This window comes from Pleurodeles waltl, chromosome 9 (assembly GCF_031143425.1).
Source record: "Pleurodeles waltl isolate 20211129_DDA chromosome 9, aPleWal1.hap1.20221129, whole genome shotgun sequence".
NCBI classification, from domain to species: Eukaryota; Metazoa; Chordata; class Amphibia; order Caudata; family Salamandridae; genus Pleurodeles; species Pleurodeles waltl.
The window spans coordinates 558,178,788-558,201,511 of NC_090448.1; the positions used below are offsets into that span (position 1 = coordinate 558,178,788).

At 42.7% G+C, this 22,724-nt stretch overlaps 2 protein-coding genes across 2 annotated transcripts in view; one reads left to right on the plus strand and one right to left on the minus strand.

Annotated features, from left to right (window-relative positions):
* BCKDHA (branched chain keto acid dehydrogenase E1 subunit alpha) overlaps positions 1–18,302 on the minus strand; it is a 99,606-nt gene extending 81,304 nt beyond the window's left edge. The window contains exon 1 of the mRNA XM_069207519.1: positions 17,977–18,302. Coding sequence (XP_069063620.1) covers positions 17,977–18,063 — 87 coding nt within the window. The 5' untranslated portion in view covers positions 18,064–18,302. The remainder of the gene's footprint in view (positions 1–17,976) is intronic.
* Positions 18,303–18,897: 595 nt separating this feature from the next.
* Positions 18,898–22,724, plus strand: part of EXOSC5 (exosome component 5) — a 149,559-nt gene continuing 145,732 nt past the window's right edge. Inside the window, exon 1 of the mRNA XM_069207520.1 lies at positions 18,898–19,090. Coding sequence (XP_069063621.1) covers positions 18,985–19,090 — 106 coding nt within the window. The 5' untranslated portion in view covers positions 18,898–18,984. The remainder of the gene's footprint in view (positions 19,091–22,724) is intronic.

The window sequence follows — 22,724 nt, forward strand, 5'->3', positions numbered from 1 at the left end:
ATCCCCACGTTACCTTATGGGAGAGATAAGCCATGCAATAGTGAAAAACAAATTTAGCAGTATTTCACTATCAGGACATATACAAAGCACATGAGTACGTGTCCTACCTTTTACATTCACTGCACCCTGCCCCTGGGGCTACCTTTGGCCTACCTTGGGGTGCCTTACATGCACTAAAAGGGAAGGTTTGGGCCTGGCAAGTAGGTGCACTTGCCAGGTCGAAATGGTTAAAACTGCTCACACAAACACTACAGTGGCAGGTCTGAGACATGTTTACAGTGATACTCATGTGTTTGGCACAATCAGTGCTGCAGGCCCACCAGTAGCATTTGATTTACAGGCCCTAGGCACACACGGGACACTATACTAGGGACTTACTAGTAAATCAGATATGCCAATCATGGACAAACCAATCACCAACACCATTTTAGACAGAGAGCACTTACACTTTAGCACTGGTCAGCAGTGGTTAAGTGCCCAGAGAACTAAAGCCAACAAAAACGATATTCCCTATAGGATCAAGAACAGGAAGTCAGAAGCAAAAAGTTTGGGGCTAACCCTGCAAAAAACGCCATTTCCAGCAGTGACCTACACTAGCAATCACAACTGACACTTTCGCAAATAAAACAAAACAACACCTTGAAGCAGGATACGTGCTCAAATGTAAATGACAAAGGTGCTTTTAAAAATTAAAATTTGGCATAACTCCGACTCTCATTGGTAAAGGTGACGTAAATATAAACGTCTACATTAATTTGAGAATGGAATATGCCTAAATCAATAAAAGTCCTGCTGTTTCAGGAATAAAAGCCTTCTTCAAGATCACTGTAGTGAAAAAAACTGTGTGAGACACTGGAGGCCCTTGGGGCTCCAGCCAAAACCACCTAAAATGTAGTTGACATATTAAGCTCATCTTTTATAGCTAGCTGTATTTGCGAGCTAGTCAAGGATATCTGCAAAGCCTTCATCTTCCAGGAAGTAAAAGTCCTATTGATCTGGAATGGTGCCAAGCCCTCACACACCGCCTGAATGGAGCAATAGGAGACAGGTAGCTCAGCGCACTAACAGAAACATGTATGTTTTAACCAGCACTTGAGCTGCATCGTACTGCGATTGTATTTAGTCAGGGAGACCTATCCGTGATAACAGCGAAGTGCACTAGTGGCAAATTTAATACATTTTCCAAGCTGAGATGACTTTGTGTAGAATATGTTGAACATGATTCATATTAACACGGTGAAGATTGCAAATTTACATCTGGACACTGATATTTTATAAATAAGCAAACTGTCCTTTCTAACCTCCACTGTGGCCAACATTTAAGTCATTTCACTAAAACACTAAGGGTAGTGGAAGTGACATTACACTCCATTTGATCTTTACTTTCAATCACACACGTGTACACATACATACATTCTCATACAAACATTCACTCTTATATAAGCACACTCACCAGCAAGCATGCACGCAACATACATTTAAAAGCATTTATTTACTTAACTCAGCTGCCCAATAGGGTCATATTCCACCTAGCTTTATTCTATTTGTATGAATCAATCAATCACGTAATTTATGAAGCGTGCTACTCACCCGTTAGGGTCTCAAGGCACTGGGGGTGGAGGGGAGTTAATGGTCGAATAGCCATGTTTTGAGGCGTTTCCTGAAGTCAAGAGGTCCTGGGTCTGGCGTAGGTGGAGTGGTAGGGAGTTCCAGGTCTTGGCGGCGAGGTGAGATAAGGATTTTCCTCTGGCGGGGGTGCGGCGAATGCAGGGGACAGAGGCGAGGGCGAGGCTGGTGGAGCGGAGCTGGCGGACGGGAGTGTGGAAGGTGAGTCTGTCGTTGAGGTAGGCTGGGCCTGTGTTGTGGAGGGCTTTGTGTGCGTGGGTGAGTAGTTTGAAGGTAATCCTCTTCGATATGGGTAGCCAGTGTAGGTCTCTGAGGTGGGCAGAGATGTGGTTGTGGCGAGGGACGTCGAGGAGGAGTCAGGCGGAGGCGTTTTGGATACGTTGCATTTTCATTTGTAGTTTGGCCATGGTTCCCTCATAGAGTGTGTTGCCGTAGTCCAGTTGGCTGCTGACCAGGGTGTGGGTGACAGTCTTTCTGGTTTCGATGGGAATCCACTTGAAAATCTTGCAGAGCATGCAAAGGGTGTTGTAGCAGGAAGAGGAGACTGCGTTGACCTGCTGAGTCATGCTGAGTGCTGAGTCCAAGATGATTCCCAGGTTTCGTACTTGGGTGGTTGGTGTGGGTGCGGCTCCTATGGAGGTAGGCCACCAGGAATCGTTCCAAGCGGAGGGGTTGCTGCCGAAGATGAGGATCTCTGTTTTGTCTGTGTTTAACTTGAGGCGGCTTGATTCCATCCAGTTGGCGATGGCGTGTAGTCCATTGTGGAGGTTGTTTCTTGCTGTTGTAGGGTCTCTCGTGAGGGAGATGATCAGCTGGGAGTCGTCTGCGTAGGATACTATGTTGATGGGGTGGGATCTTGCGATGTTGGCAAGGAGCTATGTAAACGTTGAAGAGTGTTGGGCTGAGGGAGGATCCCTGGGGCACGCCACAGATGGTTTTGGAGGAACCGGACAGGTAAGGCGAAAGGCAGACTCTCTGGGTTCTGCCGGAGAGGAATGAGGAGATCCATTCGAAGGCCTTGCCGCGGATCCTGGCGATGTGGAGGCGTGTTCGAAGGGTGTGGTGACAAACGGTGTCAAAGGCTGCGGAGAGTTCCAGAAGGATGAGCGCTGCGGTTTCGCTTTTGTCGAGCATGGTCCTGATGTCATCTGTAGCAGCAATGAGTCCGGTTTCAGTGCTGTGGTTCTTGCGAAATCCGGATTGGGAGGTAGAGCACTTTGCTGTCTTCTAGGAAGCGTGATAGTTGGCCGTTCACAATTTTCTCAATGACCTACGCTGGGAAGGGGAGGAGGGAGATGGGCCGGTAGTTTTTGGGGTCATCTGGGTCCGCCTTGGGTTTCTTCAACAGTGCGCTGACGTCTGTGTGTTTCCAGCTCTCCGGGAAGGTGGCTGTCTCAAAGGAGCTGTTGATGATGGCACGGAGATGGGGAGGGGGTGATGTCGTTGCTGGCTTTGTTGAAGATCTGGTGTGGGCAGGGGTCCGAGGGGGAGCCAGAGTGGATGGAGGCCATGGTGTTGATGGTGTCTTCATTGTTGACGTGGGTCCAGTCGCATAGAGGGTTAGCGTTCCTTGGTGCGTTGGGTTCGTGGCTGTCTGTGGTTGGCTGGTGGGTCTGGGGTTTGAAGCTGTTGTGGATGTCTTCGATCTTCCAACTGAAGTAAGTGGCGAGGGAGTTGCTGAGCTCCTGTGACGGCGGGGGTTCGCAGGAGCAGGGCCTGGGGTTGGAGAGTTCTTTGATGATGCCGAAGAGCTCTCTGCTGTTGTGAGGGTTGGTGTCTATGCGGCTTTTAGGTTCTTTTAGTGGTGCGGATCAGCTGGTGATGCGTGCGGATGGCAGTCTTGAGGGCAATGTGGTTGGATTTGGTAGGTACATGTAGCCAGGTCTTCTCCATTTTTCGGCATTCCCGTTTGGAGGCCTGTAGGCCGGGGGTGAACCAGCTGGCCATGGATCTGTGGTGGATGTCCGAGGGTTGTTTGAGTGGCGCAAGGGTTTTGGCGCAGTCGTCTATCCACTGATGCAGGTTGGTGGCAGCTGAGTTGGGATCCCGGGTCCTAGGAGGAGGAGCCTGGGTGAGGGTGGAGATCAGCTGTTCTGTCGAGATTCTGTTTCAATAGCGGTGGTGGGGTTGAGTGGTGAGTTTGTGAGTGACCGGCTTCTGAAAGGAGAAATGGATGCAGCGATCACACTAATAGTGCATATAATATTATTCGCTATTAGAGTATAAACAAGCATTTGCAATGCAACGGGTCTCGCATTTGCTCGAGTTAGAGCTATTAGCATTGTAAACTCTTTACCGGACTGTTCTTGCCACACAAATTGAAAGAAAGAAAGAAGAAAAAAAAAAAGCATGATTGTGCTATGTAAAATGCAGCACAAGCTCGCTGATGTTGAAACCAAAAAACAGAGCGCGAGTGTGCTATGTTAAACCCAGAGGGATCATGCGGCACGGAAAATAAAAAGATAAAGTAGTCCGGAAACCATGCTGAAAACATGGAGCCTCGTATGTTTTCAGCAGTTGCCCGGTGCACTCGAGGAGGGCTAAACACCAGAAAAGGCATGACTATACATGCTTTTCACTAATTAAATCAGGCAGATTTTAAAAGGCAAGCCCACAAACCAATGAAAGTGACAGGCGTGACATGGGCGTGGTTAAAAGTCCAAAGAGAGATTACAACAGGGACTGAGAACTTGTGTGCTCGACCCTAAAAAGATAAATGAAAACAAGGAAGGTGGAGCGCCAACCGACGTCCATGGGGCAAGCTGCCCCTGTGCTCCTGGCACCGATTTTGCAACCTCTGAGGCCAGTGGTCGCAAAGACAGGGTCTGGGGTCGCAAGCGGCAAGCCAGGGGTCGCACCCGTGACCCCTAAATGACATCTATGGAGGCCAAACCTCTGAAAGCTGGTGGACAAGGTTGGCAAATCTTCACGCAATTGCACCTAATGACTGGAACTGCATTTGTGTAGTGCGTTATGGCTCTGAAGAGGCACCAACGTTGTTCTAGTAAATGGGAGCTTGCCTGACGTCGCATAAGAACTGCCATTTCAATTACCTCTTTGGTCAGTGACCTGTGGATGATACACTGCCTGCTAATGAGGTCGTCTGAGGCACCCGACGCGAGGAACATACCAAAAGTCTGCCTTTGAAGGCATGTAGTTTGATAATGTGAAAGATTACAAGTAATTTGCATGACTGAAAATGTATTTGTGTGGACGAAAATTACTGTAGAATAGTATTGGTGTAGGCTAAAAGGTAAAGTGACATTTGCACAGAGCTAGAGCTAAACATCCATGTAGGTTATAGATGACCCTACTCCCATCTGTACTACAACTAGAGAAAAACACCACACATTATCTAGTTATGTAAGGTACTTTTACACCATTACAGTGTCAAGTGTGTGTTCCTGTTCAGGGACACACGCTTGACAATAATGGCAGCTTGATAAATAAAATTATCACAGCTGTAAAGGGCAAGCACTTTTTTGGGTGGAAGCATACAACGTATGCCCAATCAAACATGTACTCCTGGCTCCCAAAATGTGGGAGGAGCAAAAGCCCCTCTCTAGTGATGCTCACATAATTGTCTGGTCTGACGACAGCTGCGCTGTGAAGCCAGACCATAACGAGCATACTATGTATCAGACAAGCACCATCAGTGCAATCATCCTCCAAGCACTGAAAGCTACATCACTGCAAGATTAGAATTCACACTTAGAATGGTACAACCACGGACCGGCAGTGCAAACTTCCCACCTTCGCAGAAGATGTGCCACCATTTAGCCAGCAACCATGCACCCTACCCTTCCTCATTAAACCGGTAGAGCAAAGTTATAACTTATAAGCAGTACACGCTTCACTCCTCCACAAAATAGAAGTACAGCATACCAACAGCACAACATTCAGTCCCACACAACACAGGCAGAACAAGAGTCGAGCTTTCCTCCATCCGATAATAGTTACAGCACTGTAGCAAGACAAGATTCCCTCCTTTACAGGACAGGTACAGCACAACAGTGCCACTGCAAGCTTCCCACAAACACAAAAACAGTTACAGTAAGACAACAAATAAGCTAGCTCCCCTCTCACACAGAAGAGGTAGAGCAGTTCTTCTCACGAAGAAGATATGAAACCTTGGCAGTTGAAATGCAAGCACTCCTCACACTGGTATGCACAGAGGGCAGATACAGCACAATGAACAGCTGTCTTCAATCCCCTCACACACTCAGAACAGTCACAACACAAAAAGAAGAAGTTCTAGCTTGGCTTGTCACTAAACATCGAGGAATTTTCACGTGAAATTAAAAACTTGTCTTGTCAATCGGATTATGACAGCGAAAACCTGTTTAGACCACGAGCCTTTTTGACAGCGAAAACCTGTTTAGGCCACGAGCCTTTTTAAATGGGGGAGTCTGGAAGCACAGCCAGCAGACGTCACATATGTGCTGAAATGAGCCAAGTGTAGGAGTTTGTAGTGCTGGGAATCAGACAAAAGGGGCAGGTATTCAGATCACCATATCCCACTATCAATGTGTGTGAGTTGAGCCATGTGACTGAGGCTGACGCCATGCTAATCTCAATGCCTGATGCTACACCTGGGGTGGTCTGTAAAACTAAGCAGCAAATTCTAGATTAGGTGTTAACTGTTGATGTGTTCTAATACAGCCTCCCTCTACACAAGAGAATACCACTTGCCTTATGGCGGACATATCATTTTGTTTACCCACTTTGACGTAATTTAATGTTTTCGAGGTTATAATCTGATAGACAATGAGACAAGGAGTTCACATTTGCAACTCATGCAGTTAATGAGAAAGGTGTATAATATTCTGTCTTTCAGGATTATAGGTGCCCCTTCCCGGGTTGAGATTGAAAGACAAGGAAAGACTATTTACATAGGATATAGCAGACAGAGAGCATAGAAATTGTGGTACAAAAAGAGGCACATGTTGGTACAGAAAAGTACACCCCATGCTTGTAGACATGAACCAGTGCACTAACTGAAGTGATATTGAACCTCGGTAACAATTTCTAGTCATAAGCGAACACAGATCATGCATGTGCACCACGATGAAGCCTGTCTCATGGATTGCGGTCTGGTTACAGCAGAAGTGGCACACCATACGCTACTCTCACATCAGTAGAGCGCGTGGCATGAGTGCATTGGTGGCAGCATACTGTTTTTATAGTGAGTGATCAAGTACTATTGCCAGGAATTCTGACCTTTGTCACAAGAGTGGGGCCTAATGGCCCCCTCACACATGGTCTGCTGCTGTGTGCTAAGCTCAGCTTTGGCACACATCAGGGAAGATGTGGGAACACTGCGTGCATGTGTGAGTGCACCATTCTGATATATGTGCGAGCCTGTGAGAAATGTGCTTTTGCCCACAAGTGGTACAGCGCATGGAGGTTTACAAGTGTGTTTGAAAGCACAGTGCATGAGAGCCAGTGGCTTCCTTGTTGGGAGCCCCACAGCCTGCTGTAGGAACGTGTTGAGGAGCCCCCCGACAGATGTGTGGATTGCAGAATTCCTGAGTGGGAACACACACTGGAGGAAGGAAGAGCCAGGCTCCTCAGTATACTCCAGCTGGGGCATCACCCAGGGAAATCCAAGAACACTAACTCTGACTAACCCGAGACCAGAGGATCCAGTGAGAAGAAAGAGATTACCCAGAGGGAGCAAGGCCCAGTGGGGATCCTACTAAATTGATCCCGAGAGCGGAGTGCGAGATTCTTGTCCCTCAGGACAGCTGCAGCGAACGGACAGTTCACCCATGTGCATGGTATGCGACTCCTACATGACTGTACTGTTTAGAGCCCCAAGATGGAAACCAAGTTAAGTGTGCTCACTTAACCCTTCTATGCCAGGTATGGGCTAGGTGAATCTTAAGGGCTGCTGACAGTGTATGGTGCTGTGATGAAGATAGGGTCGCTGCTATGTGCAGTACTGTGAACCAAATAGGGACATCGTCTTGAGTACGTGGAGTGTGACCCAAGTGTGCTAGGTAAGGGGTTTTACAGGAAGCAGAGGGCAACTGACCATGAACAGTGTTGCAAGTGTGAAATTAGAGCTGCTATGTTGTCATCTGAACTCAAGTACCAACTCTGAGTTTACCATCGGACACAAACAGTACTTACTGTGACAACGGAGGAGCGCCATGGAAGTCCAAAGCCCATGCTGACTGCGACAAGACTACCACTCACCACTGGCACCAGCTGATGACAGACGCGGCCCTGGACTGCTGAACGCTCCTGGGCCATCTCTTTAATCTCCAGCATGAGCGGGTAAGGCTGCACCTCGAGTCACAGTCTCTGTGGTAGGATTCTTCCCTGACTAAATCGCTGAGGGCACTGGGACACTTTGGACTTTGAAAATACATTTTGTGGGACTTCTAAGGCTCGTGTTCTCCAGCAGGGCCTGGAGAAGAAAACTGACTTGCATAATGAAAGAAGGTAAGACTGGTGTACAGCAGGAATGAAGTGGGGCATATGCATTTATACACTTCTTTGGAGACTTATTGGAGTACAAAACTGAGGTACGAATTTGTGTTGCATATCTGCTGTGAAGCATATAGTTGTGTAAAACTGAAAGTCCATGGTGCAGAAGCCTTATGAACCCCCTGCTCCTGAATGCAACATAGTCCATGGCGCAGAAGCCTTTTGAACCCCTGCTCCTCATTGCAGTATTTTAACTGACTCAATGTGTTTATTCACACAAGTCTTCTGTACTATACCTCCTGAGAAGTGCTCACAGGTGTTTTAACAGGTTTCCTAAAAGCGGAGTACTACACTATGCTGGAATGAGTTTCACTCAAAGTGAACATTCTTTCAACTTGGGTGACTTGTGGCCGCAAGACCAGGTCGTGACACAACTAACAGTTTGTAGCAGAAGGTTACTGGTTGTGTGGCACAGCCACACCCATAACTACCTACACCCATAACTGAATACTGCTCATTAACTAACCCTGGTAAGTCTGTAGTGTGTCATGAATGAGAACTTCTCATCTCACCCCCATCCCAAGAGTATGAGATATATGTGTGGCACATTAGAAAGGTTAATGAGCGGTGGGGGTACAACAGGACGGGAGACATGGGGATACAGCAGGATAAGGTTGCCACTATAAGTGTAGCCCCAAGAAGGTGAGCTGCCTTTCATACAGCGTCCTAGTCAACCCCATATGCAACATGCTCTGTTCGTTCCCTTTTCCTTGCACAGTCCATTATCAATAGATTGTTGCCACTCATGTTTGTGCCAACACATTTTTCAGTGGACCATGGAATGAATATGTATTCACCTCAATGAACAATGTGGACAAGCCAGGCACTGGTTTGCAATAAAAAGCATACCTTTGAAAAACTACTGTGGCTTGAGGTCTGGACACTTATCACCTGAACAAAGGAGCTATGTTAACTGCCGTCTCCGTCAATGTGATCAGCTCTGTCTAAAAAGAGATGAAAATGAGCAATTTACCAGACAACTATATGAGAAAAATATGCATTCCCTCGTGGTACTTACTATGGGATGTCTGCCATCAGTATGGAAAAGGAGAGGAAAGAGAGGCTTGTTGCCTAGAGACTGAACTGTACCTGGGGAATGATGAATTTGAACGTAACTGGCCCCTCGCAAAACTTTAAGTGCTGCACTAGTACTTACTATCTGGTTGGTGTGATCCAAAATGTAACTTTGCATGAATATAAACTAGTGTTATATTCTTGTTCAACTTGGAGTGGAAGCTCCATGCAGCAAACAAAGTAAGGACTGTACTGAAGGAAGAAAGTTTGCCACCCTCACATAAAATTAGGACGAGACAGGGTGAAAAAAAGGTCCTGGTATTTGACGGAAAAAGGGGTGGAATGCCTAGTATACTTATGGCCTACCTTAAATGAGCTCAAAGATCCCAAAAGCGCAGCTGTTTCAAGTGCTGCCAGATGGATCACTATCAAGCAAGGAATTGCCTGATACAAAAAAACTGTGGAGCAGTCGGCTTGATATTGCTATCCCGGTTGAAAACATCATAGACTCATGTGATGTTGTCAACTTCTCGGTTTTGTCAGTTAATCTTAAAATGTAGGAATTTAAAACTATTTGCATGCTGTATTACACTTAAGAAAATATTTGTAAACAGCCCGGAAACACTCCTAATAAGACAAGCTGACCCAAGTGTGGCACTTACTCTGCTGATATTGTTCGCACTTTTGTTGGATGTCCTATGTTAAACAACTTTTTTGGCTGGGATTGCTCTGCGTCTTTCACTTCATTTGGGGTATGATGTGCACTTATATAAGAAAGGTGTTATGCTGGCATATAAATGTGCCATCAACCCTAGAGACTCAGCAGGGATTGCAACTGCGATTGTCACGGCTCAACTCTGCATTGCTAGAGAGTGGATCGATCCCTCATCCCATTTTGCTTTAGAATGGTTGTCCAGGTTTTCTCAAATTCATGAAGTGGAAACAGTTGTGCTAAGGAATAAAGGGGCTACGTTTCATAGGCACCTCAAGAACATCCAGGCCAGCTTTTTCAATGATGTAGGATATTACAATCCATGCTTATCACTTTGTTTTTTTCTCTTTCTTTTTGACTAGAAGCAGTTCTGCTGTACTATAGTACATTTTTGTTAGTATCTCTGCATTAGTTTCTTGGTATTGATCTGTTGAGTACTGAACTATATGGAACCAACTAAATAAAACATTCTTTTTAAAAGTTTTTTTTTTTTTAATCTTGTCACATTTGTTGTGTGTTCATAGACGCGTCAAATCTCAGGCCATGTTTTCTGACAAAGCGTTGCTTATTCTCTTAATATGGAAATTGGAGCTTACCTTTCTTTCTCTGACTTCAAAGTTAGATGAATTTGAAAACTGAGCTATCTGACAATCTGGCTGAGGTATAGGGAGAGTGAATGGAAAGACTGTAAGAGGTCTATTTTTTTTTCTAATCCACAAGAAAAAGTATAAATACCTGTAAATTAACTGTACACATTGTTCCAAATACACCAGCAGCTAGGAAAGCATAATGAAACATTTTTTGTAATTGTGAAGAGTGATGGAAACAAAGATGTTAACAGGATAAAAACAAATTAAGACAATTTAACTTGGTGATGAGCAAATGATAAATATTTGCTGAAACCCAACTGCCACACGTTATTGTTTGTGAGCTATATAGTTCTCTCCGTAAAACTGTATGTCAGTGCGAATTTTGTGGCCGTTTCAATGAAAATGTGCTGTCTGTAAATGACAGTGTGCCACCACACTGTGCCTTAGTAATATATTTGCAAGTGCATTCTCCAAAAAGCACTACTGGCTACATTCTATACATTTACCACTCTCCTGATGTGCGTGGCTCATTTGCTGTAATTGTTCTTTGTGAAATGTGGATATTTCACATTCCTTAGAACTTCAGTGAAGTAACATTCATAGCAGCACCCCACTTTAAAAATCATTCCAGCACCACTGCAATATTCTTTTCCTAATGAATCTATTCTGCCTGTCTGAACCAGACACTAACAAAATAATTCTATTGTATCTTTTTAATAATGTATATCATCTATCAGTTTATTAAATATTCTGTTGTGATTCGCCTCACTGCCTAGTTACAAATATTTTACAATGTACTTTCTATTGTTTGTTGGAAACATTTGCTAATGCCTCATGGCGAGGCAGCCTTCAGAAAAATGTTAAACATTTAAACGAGACGACTTTTGAGTGCCTGCTTCGAAGACTGAAAGGAAACTGCTCGATCAGCCTACTTGGTGAACTCGTTTTCGTTCGACCTGCCTGGAGCGGTTTTCCTTCCTGAGATCGTCTGCCCCTTTTTATGAGAACTTCATCATTGTGGACTTGCCACACTTGCAGAGTGGCTCCTAGTCCTAATATACCCATCTTCTAAGGTCAACTAATCCCCATTTACAGATTAAAATATATATTCTTTAAACACTTATTAGATAACATGCCATCAATAGCCTTATAATTTTTTTCAAAACACCATTCCACCATCACCAACATAGCCACGGGTGCTGGAGATTTACAAGACACTGCACCGGTGCTGAGATCTTAAGGAACTTGTGATGTATTATTGTAAGTGCTGGAATATCATTGTTATTGCCTGCTTTATATGCACTGAATAAAAATTACAGTGGGGCAATTCACTAAGGTAGTGAAAATAGGAACATGAATAAAAGCATCAAAGTTGTAATCTTGCTAAAAATATACTTACTGTATACCATAAAAGCATTACCTCTGTGAGTTTCTCCCCCACAACAGGTTTCAGGGCCAAGCCTGGCTTGCTCGCCCTACTATTCGCAAGGCCAATCCCTAAAGAACAGAGCTACTTGCTATCAAGTGAACTTTCAATAGTATCTGTTTTTTAGGGCTCCATGGACAACCGGTATTACTTGTGATAAAGACTTCTCAGTTGACCACAGCTTCTTAGGCCTTGAAGAACTTGCTTGGCAACTTCAAAGAAACCCAAAGTTCTGCCGAACTCTGCACTTACATGGTGATTGATGGGCATCTCCTGAAGCAAAAAAACTCTACAAAGTAGTATATAAAAGCAGCCAAGGATGTGACCTAAAAATGTAAATACTAACAGTGTTGGTGGCAAATGAAGAAAATAAACTGCACTGTTTGAGTACTCCCAGCACCAATGTCTGTAAACTGAGTTCAAATGGACGGATAATTTTCAATGGATTTAGCAGAACTAAGAGAAAAATACAATTTCCACAATGCAGTGGTGTAGTAAAGAAAAGTCCAGTAGGGAAAACATTGTGTCCTCATAACAAGGAGTCACACTGGGTTTTATATTATGTATAAATAAAAGGTTTAGATTATTTTATTGCACAAATTGCAACATATTAAAAATCATATTTCACATGGATGTGGGTTATACTCATATTTCAGAGAAATTAGATCTGTCGAGCTTCTATAATGACCATTGTTTTATCAGTAACAAAACAATTCAAAACTTTGAGCTTAGCCTTAGTTCATTGTTTAATTATAAACTAATTTGAGAAAGCCAAGAAACTGCATAATATACTAAATGCTATTAAATCACACTGGAACCACTGCCATTCTGGTTGTGGCTTAAATAATCCCTGTGCATTGTCGCAGCCTCTTGCTTAACCCTTTCACTGTAAACCCCCACCCCGTGATAATCAGTTTTTGGATATTTAGGGTAGTTCGCGCTTAGGCCCCTATCACTTTTTGCCCACAAAAGATATCAAAACCAAATTGGCGTTCCTTTCTTAATAACATCCTGAGATTCTAAAGGTACCCAGGGTTTGTGGATTTCCCTAGAGGGGACCGAGAAAATAGACAAAATACAGCTAAAATGTAGGTTTATTGGAAAAGATGGGGAAAAAAAAAAGAGAGCTGAAGAAGAAAGCGTCTGGTTTTCCCCATGAAAATGTAATCAATGAAGGGTTTTGGTGCTAGAATCATGATCTTCCCAGCTTTCAAGAACAGGCAGACTTGAATAAGAAAATCAAATTTTTCAACATCGTTTTGGCATTTTACTGGGACATAATCCATTTTTTTTTTATAATTGTTATACATTCAGCCTCCTTCCAGTTAATGGCAGAAATGGGTGTGAAACCAATGCTGAATTGCAGAAAGCTATCCATTTCTGAAAAGTAGACAAAATTCAGAATTTAACAAGGAGTTATTTGTGTAGATCCTTCAAAGTTTTCCTACAGAAAGTAACAGTTGAAATAAAAAATGTAATTGAGTTGACAAAACGAGCCATTTGTGTCTGTGTTTTCATCTGTAACTTTTTCTATCATAGGTTTTCAAAAACAATAAACTGTTACGTCCTCTGGACCCTTCTGTTTGCTGGGATATAAGGGCTTGTGTGCTCACTAAGAACCCGAGGTACCCAGAGCCAATAACTGAGCTGCACCTTCAATGGTTTTTCATTGTATACCAGACATACAGCAATTCATTTGGTAAACTTTAGAATGTTAAAAATAGGTGTCAGGGAAATCTATGTATTTGTGAAATGGGCACAGGATATTGAGTTTAGAAGCAGTGGTTATTTGCACATCTCTGAATGTGTGGCTACCAATAGTCGCATATGAATTAAATGGCATTTCTCAAAATGACTTCTTTCTTACACACTGTCTTAAAGTTGGAAGGTGAAATGCAGAGAAAGACAATTGATAATCACACTTGTTCTACTAGTCTGTGTTCCCCCACGTCTTCTTGTGAAAATGGTACCTGACTTGTGTGGGTAGGCCTAGTGCCTGCAACAGTAAATGGCCTAAAACACAACATGGACACATCACATTTTTCCACTAAAAACTGACAAGTTTTTCGCAATGTGCCTAGCTGTGGATTATGAGCCCTAGCACAGCTGGCACCTAGGGAAACCTAGCAAACCTGTACATTATTTAAAACTAGAGCACAAGGAAAAGCCAGGTTGCGAAGACTTGTGTGGCTCTCTCCAGGTTCTGTTACCCAGAATCCCTTGCAAACCTCAAAATGTGTCTAAAAGAACACATTTTCCTCATGTCCTCATGTGATGGAAAGTTCTGGAATCTGAGGGGTGCAGCAAGCTTCTTCCCACCCAGAATTCCCCCAAGTATCCTGATACAAATGGTAGTTCACTTGTGTAAGTAGGCCTATTGCCCGTGACTGCAAACAGCCCAAAACACAGTATGGACATCACATTTTTCCACTACAAATGGACCCCTTTTTTACAATGTGCCTAGCTGTGGATTTTTGGGCTCCAGCTCAGCCAGCATTTTCCTCACATTTCTGTAATGGAAAGTTCTGGGATCTGAGAGGAGCCACAAACTTCCTTTCAACCAGCATTTCCCCTGTGTCCCTCAATAAAAATGGTACCTCACTTGAGTGAGTAGGCCTGGAGCCCGCAACAGTAACAGGAGCAAAACACAACATGGACACGTCACATTTCTCCACTGAAAACTGGCCCTTTTTTTGCAAATTGGGTGGTTGTGATTTTTGGGCCCTAGCCAGTGGCGTAACAGAGGCCCCTGTGGTGCAGGGAGGGTCCTGAGCTGAAGGGGGCCCTCTCAGGTCAGTACCCTGGCATGAGGGCTCCAGAGTTAGTTTGGAGGGTGCCCCCTCCATGTACTTTGCAGGGGACATACCAAGTTTTGTTATGTCACTGGCCCTAGCTCATCTGGAACCTAGTGAAACCTAGGAAACCTGTACATTTCTGAAAACAGGATACTTTGGGGGATCTAGAATGGGGTGACTTGCGTGGCTCTCACCAGTATGTGTTACCAAGAATGCCTTGCAAACCTCAAATTTTGACTAAACAAACAAAACAAAACAAAAATACATTTTCCTCACATTTCTGTGATGGAAAGTTCTGGAACCTGCACAGAGCCACAAACTTTCTGCCACTTAGCATTCTCCTAAGTCTTCTGAAAAAAACGGTACCTCACTTGTGTGGCTGGGCCTGGTGCTAGTGACAAGAACTTATTAAACCAAGGGAAATGGGAGCCCTTGCTTTGGGGTCCCTAATGGCATCGGCTGGATATGTTCCCAACCACTCAAGTGATGAGGCATTTATATCAGCAGAAGTGGGACAGTGCTGGGTGGTAGGAATGTTATGGATTCCAGAAGTTTCCATCACAGAAATATGATGAAAATGTGTGCTTTGATCAACATTGCAGGTTTGCAGGGCACTGTGAGTAAGCAAATGGTGTGGGATGGATGTGAAGCAGACCACTACTATCCAGGATGTCTAGTTTTCTGAAGTGTGTGGTAAGTTTTTCTAGGTGGCAGCCTACCAAAGCCCAAAATGTGCAGGTTTAATGTTACTGGGAGTTAGCCTAACTCTCCTGGCCCACTTGTAAAAACAACACCCAAAAGAATAAAATACGCTCTTGCTTGCCATTGGAATGAGATGCTTTAGTCCGCAGGGGAGGGGAAAAACTGTTTCCTCATTTTTTAGGGGGTTGGGGCGTGGCCATGCCAAGCAGCCCCACCCTACAAAAAAAAAAAAAAAAATGTATTCCCTGCTGTCTAGTGGGGTTTCTGGTGCTCCAGGGGTGGGGGGGCAGATTTGGATATTTGCCCCATATGCCCCACCAGGTGGCAGAAATACAATTTCCCTTTTTTGGGTTGGGGGAGTGGCCATGCCCATGCTGGGCAGCCCCCACTGATATTAATAATAAAAATATAGCCCTGCAAACACCAAAGCAGTGACAGTGAAATGAGCAGATCGGCTCATTTCACTTTCAATGTAATGACGTCAGCACGCCGTGTGCGCAATCATTACAATGTAACAAAAAAAAAAAACATGCCTCAGTTGGCTGGGGAAGCTCTTCCCCAGCTTCCGAGGCAAAAAAAGGAAATCCCTCTGATGCAGCAGTGGTCATGTGTTAAGGGTGGAACGGTTCTGTCCTCAGCACACGTGCACCGTGGCTGAGGAAAGAACTGTTCTGTCCTCAGCACCGAGCTGGTTAATAGTCTACTTCTTTTTTGCAATTAGCATCAACTGTCAACTCTGCATTGCTAGCAGAGTGGTGCTAGCTAAATCCAGAATGTGTTTTTTGTATTAAAATAAAAGGCAGAACATGTTTTATCTGAAGACCTGCAATCTTAGCTACATAGTAAAATACGTCTTTTTAACTACCGAAATATCAAACAGTATACAGACAGTAATTTAGTGTTTTCAGTACAGAAGCATATTTGAATACAGTGTTATTGTGATGCAGACTACAACTAAATGAAAATGTAATATTAAAAAAAAAAAAAAAAAGTAATTTGTGTAAGATGTTCCTGTATTGCCAATGGGAACATCTCAAAGGCAATATACGACCATATTACACATTTAACTGTTATGCAGCATTTATATACTTCATAAAGTACATAACACATAACCATGTTATATGTTTCTATGGGATAGGGTACTTTGATGACATCATAAACCACAAGCTGAAAGTTAATGGTAATACAGGAGTGCCTCACACATTACCCATTAAATATTTTTTTTTAATTACATTTTTAATTTGGGGCATTTAGTTTGAAAACGTTTTCTTTATTCCAAACAGGGAAACTTTTACTGAAACAGTAAGTGCAATACTAAACTATACTGTTTAGTTGCTTCTAGTATAAACAAGCAAAAAAAAAAAAATTATGTGGCTGAGAACAGAAAGTTATAGAAAGAAAATACATTTGCTTTGTTCAAAAAAATCTATGTAAGATAGAACTTAAAAATTGATTATTCAGGTTTTGTTTACCTATCAGGAACAGAGCATTTTACAGACATTTGTAAAGCTCTGCAGAGTGACTTGGGGCTATCATTTCAAAAAAATATGAAAAATATTTAATGGGTCCCTTCTGAAATATGGGGTTTTATACCACTGCATTTGTGCAACACAAAAAACATAATCGTATTGCAAACATCTGCAAGGACACCTTTAGAAGTTTACTCACTTTAACAAGCATTGGCAAAGCCAAAAGGTTGCGTGTATGTGATCTATCTTCTTTGCCAATGCTTTTTGTCACTGTTCGGCAGCATGACCAACACGCAACTAAAGGAGTTGGTTGGGGAAGTAACAGGAGTGGGTGTGGGGATGAGCAGCATAGAAAGAAATGAGCAAATGGTGGAAGAGGGTACAAACTCGGTGCAGAGAGACAGCTATATAGGGGAGTAAGTAGCACACTAAGGAAAGGCCTAGAAAGCACATTTACTTCAAGAGAGTGCTTAAAAACTAGTTTAAAAAAAACAAACTAAGTCCTATACGTGAGCAACTGAAACATACAAGTCAGCCCATCAAAAGGATGGCAAATCGAACTATGCCCCAGAGGAGTAACAAACACAAGAAGAGAACGGCAAGCCACTAGTACTAGGCAAGAGGTAAACAAGAGTAACAATTGTGCCAACCAGTGATAAGCATCGGCAGGCCCTAAGCCCACTGTAAGTTTTTACTATGATCTAGAAGATGCTTTCGCCCGCTATCTTTTAGGAGAGGAATTGTAACAACTCGGCGTGACGTGTCTCCTTGGGTACTTCGCACTGCTTTCGTTTTACATAGAGAGCACCACTACAATACTCTTAATCAGATAGGTACTCTAGGATAGCGAGAATCTTCACATCCAATTTCAAATACTGTCACGGTTGCTGCATAAGCCTATTGGTTAAGTCGGCGATATTTTTTTAAGTTGATAAACACACAAAAATAAACAGTGCGGAAAAACTGTCCAAAAAGATCATTTGGAGCCATGTTGCTGAATTCTAATCTACACCAAACCCTCCCAGCGAGCTCCCAGCAGACCGTGACATTGAGAATATCATGACACTTTAAGGACACCATACTCTCCAGATACAGGCGGTCTCGGTTTCTTTCCCACAAAAGTGAAAATACACAGTAACATTCTTACGCCGATAGAAACCGCGCGGGACACTTGGAAAAATGCTCCGCTCCACCGCGTCCGACAGACGCTTCTCAACATTACGGCGGCCGCCATCTTTGGAGTCGGTCAGTCAGACACGGTGTCTGTGACGGACGAGACGAAGAGAAGTCTCAATAGAGACAGTTCACGCTTGACATCAATTCACCGTTTATGCTAGAATATAATAGCAGTCGAAAGATAGCCCAAGTTAACTTATCTTAGATGACTTATTTTCAGGCAATTGTAAGATCAGTTTTCTAAAATTGGATCACTTTTAACGTATAGTTTGTTTCGCACGGTGGCCATCTTGGTGTGTTTAAAAGGCGGCGGAAAAGTACTAATATTTTCAGGTATAGTGGAATAAATGGTGCCGGAAAAGTAGTAAATCCAAGTTATGGCATACAAGCTACTGTTAACGACCAACCAGCGTTTAGAACATTTCAGGTTTCAATGGATCCTGATTGTTGGCCTTATAACGTCCATTCTCTTTTTTATGTAGCTTCTACAATGTTCCGCGCAACCTCAAATGCGTGTTTATAAATACTATTACATGTAATTACTATGCAATAGTATAGACTAAATGCCATTTAACTAGTGTGTGCAGAGAGAGAGTTATTATAACCTTTACAACATTCATTTTCCTATTTACTAAAGGTTACATGATCTGTGATATCTCTAATATGTTGTGACACCTTTTGTTATAAATACTATATTTACAAATGAGCTGACAATTTCAACAGTTTCTTTGTGGCTTTTTTATTTCCAATTTGAATTAGATGGAAAATAAGTTACTCCTACCACAATATGTCCGCTAACCTCACATTATAGTCTTTTTCTACCTGTTCCCGGGCCTTGGAGTGTGCAAGAACAATATTCCAGTCCCAAGATGGCCGCGCCCCATTTGCCTAGCGTTCATCACCGCCATATCGGAATGGTATTGATTTAGCGTAGTAAAAGGGTATTGACTTTCAGTGTCTGATTTGTGTGAAAGGCAGCATGGAAGCTGAACCAAGTTTAAGGGATATTCATGGCTGCCTCAGAATCTTCGCCTGTGAGCAGAACCTGCTGTCCAGACCGGACGGGTCCGCCTCCTTCCTGCAGGGTGAGAGACAATGGCCGTATATTTTAAATGCTACCGATACCTCTGTGCGCCTTGCACTTCACGCGTGTTTCCTGCCTTCCCAATGTCCTAAAGCGAGTTGCCCTTATAGAATTATGTGACGGTCCATGTTCTGATTTAGTGTGACCAGATCATGAAAATGAGGAGAAAACGCAATTTATGCTTTGTCTTGCTAAACAACGTTTTCAGCCGCACATATAGCTTTTCCAATGTGAAATAGTTTGCACAGTACATTCAATCATACTGCACTTACCAGAACACTTCCGCACTTTTATCTAGTTCTTGTATTAAGAGATGAATCTCTTTTGTTTGGTTCCACCCAACTGTGTTTCAAAATATTTCTCTTGTAGGTCAGTTTTAGAGTTTGTTTTGTATTATTTACTTACCCCGCCTGACTCCCCGTTTCTGCAGCAAACAACCTTGCATATCCATATTGTACAACGCATTTATTTTGTAAGTGCCTCCTTAGGAGTGACTGCGCTTTTTATGGTAATAGTAGTATGTTTTATTAGCAAAGTTAATTAAAACTAATGCTAATCACATAGTCGTGCCTTATAATCACTCAAACTTGCTCTTAAGTTATATTTTCAGTACACACTATATAAGAACAGTCCACAATAATTAATACTGATTTGTTTTTTTAGCGTTTGTTTACGCACAGTATAAAAAGGTTACCCCGTCGGCTTGTCATAATACTAAGTTTTTTTCTTAAAATATTAGGCTAAAACAGGGTCTTAAGTCGAAGAACTCGCTTGAAGCCATAGATAAAGTGACAGTGCATCCTAGTTACTAACGTAAAACACAATCCAGTTTAAAAAGACAAGCAAAACTGGTTTGTCAATCTAAACGTCTTAAAAATCCCCCATAGTGCACGCTAGCCCTTCAAGTCTAAAAATTGGTGGTGTTTTCTCCATCCACCCAATATACTAAGGTTTACCATATGAGTACTCATTAACCTGGACCCGTAAATCTTAACAGCAACTGTGCCATTCAGTTATTATCTATGTACAACCTACTCAACTATTTTCACCATTTCTTTGTGGGACTGCACCATGAATTTAGTCCCCCGACAAGAAAAAAACAGGATTGAAGTACCACTTAACCATCTAATAAAGTCAATTGTAGATATATTTGTACCAGTTGAGAAGGTCACTGGTGCAGAGGGATCGTCCCCTGGAAAGGTGCGCTTTAAAACCCCTAATGTTAAAGATCGGTGCAACATGTTTGGAAGTCTTCTGAATTTGGAGTGCTATTTTGATTTACCTGCTAGTTTAAGCACTCTGGCATGCATCAAAAGAATCATATTATTTTAGTAGCTTTCCATATAGTCTGACCCTTAAAATATACTAATAAAAGAAACTGTGCCTCTGGCTTTCACTATGGATTTTTTTTTTACCATTAATACTGGATGCAACAACTCTCAAGTAGCATGAAATCTCATACTGTACTGTGAACCCGGAGCCTACTAGTGTTCTTTTGTTTTCATATGTATAAACATTTGTCATGCATTATCTATATGATAATGAGACTAAAAGGCAATTAGTCACTCCTTGTGATCAGTACTTCATTTTCCCTAGGAGGACAGCAGTCGAGTACTACTGCAATTTCACTGAACTTCCAAGTTCATTTTGACTGTCACAGTGTAGCAAGGTCTAACAGTCTGCTTTTACAGTTCCACGGGGGTCTGGTATATAACTCATAGCCCAGGTACTACATATACGTTTCACAATCCATATACTGTTAAAATATTATTATTTTCTTTTTTAAATAAAACAAGTTTGTTAATTTACTGTTAGTTTAATGTGTTTGGCAACTACATGAGGTCTTATATCCTAACAATTACTCTGAGTAAAGGTTTGTTGATTCTCTCTATTGCTAATTTAACTGAATAATCCGAGCATGTGTTGCAAGTATGCAATGCTAATCGAAATTGTATTTTACCAAAGAACAGTGTTGTGAACCTCACACAGGCGTATGGGTCTTGTTTCAATGGCCACTGCATTTCTGATTCATTTTTTTTTTTGGGGGGATATACATGCTAGTCTTGCCGGTTACTTCTGTAGTCCTCAATTGAGTCCTGATTCAGGGTGTACCCTCTGGAAATATGATTGTTGGAAGCAAGTGTTGCTCTCAGCAAGGTGAGCTCCAAAACAAGGATGTCTGAATTTGTCTGGGAAGCTGTAGCAACAGAGAGCAGATGGCTCTTGGAGTTCAGCACAGAGGTCTTCGACTCAAAAAAGGAAAATCAAAAACTGGTGAAGAAGTGAGGATTAATTGTATCCACCACTATTTAGCTGCAATCAATCAAGCACATTTAGTGCGTGTTATTTGATGCCGCTGACATCCCTCATATCCTGCATAAACTCCCATATATTGCACAAACCCAACTTGCTAGCAACATAATTTTATATAGAGTGGGTCAATTTAGGATCCTGTAGCTGAGTGATCACCCAAGCAAGCCGAACAGACCCTGTGCACCATCAAATCCTTGTAATACTCGTGCCACCTAAGCTATTTGATGATGCACACCCTCCATTTGTAAAGGAGACCCACTTGTGCCCAACCAGAGTACCCCCTCTGAACTGAACAACTATTAACGAACATTAAATTAATTTGTGTAGAATTCATTGAGTTCCCAAGATCCATTAATGGCCTCTGACTTCAAGCAAGGGCTGCAGAAGCATATGGACCTCTTTGTAGCTGTTCATCCTCACAGCAAATGTGCATAGAGCCTCATGGGGCCCTCAACCGTCAGATATCCAAGGCTCTGGACCCCTTAATAAATAAACATGGACCACAGCTAGTAGAAGTGAAGATAAAGGTCTTCTTCCTTTCATTGTGCACACCTATTTGTCAGTTGCCTGTAGCCCTTCTCACCCAAAGAGCGCTACAGAAATTCTCGTCTGCAGTGGTAGAAACTAGAGATACAGACCTATTTTGGAATGTGGTGCCTCCCATAGGCACCACGATGACATCAAAAATACTTGACTCTTCTGCAAGCTATTAAGCTAATAGCAATAAGTAAATTGTTTCCGGAGATTTTGTTTTATGTCCCTCAGCTATGATGTTGCAGCTGGGTGAAAATGTAGGAGTCTCTGAAAATCCGATGTTGGAGTGCATTTTCCCCCTTCGATTCCCTTTAGATCTAACTTCAGCAATAAGAACGTATTTTGAGCTATCCATGGTGCTGAAATCGCCATTGCTTACCATTAGTAAATTTGCAGTCTATGACAGGCTGAAGATGATAGGTTTGGGAAAGGGTTAGTGAAAAGAGACTTAAGTCCTGCTAATCAGAGCCTTTCTAAATGCTCCATGAAGGCTAACAGTGAGAATCTGGTGTGTCGGGCAATGCTCCAGCCTAGTCCATAGAAGTATGTTGGTTCCCTTGGGTCATCTTTGGTAACCCAGCCACAGCATCAGTGCAGTCCACAGAAAAAATATGTGTGATGTTATGGAAAAGAGAGCAACCATTCAAAATAATTCCAGGCCATCCTACTATCATCCTTGAAGAAACTCTTGCTAGCTATTAGAAACACTGTCCTTTAATTGGAACCCTCTTGTAAAGATTGTGATTTATTTTAATGACCAAGGCCTAATGTATTAAAGGGGTTTACCC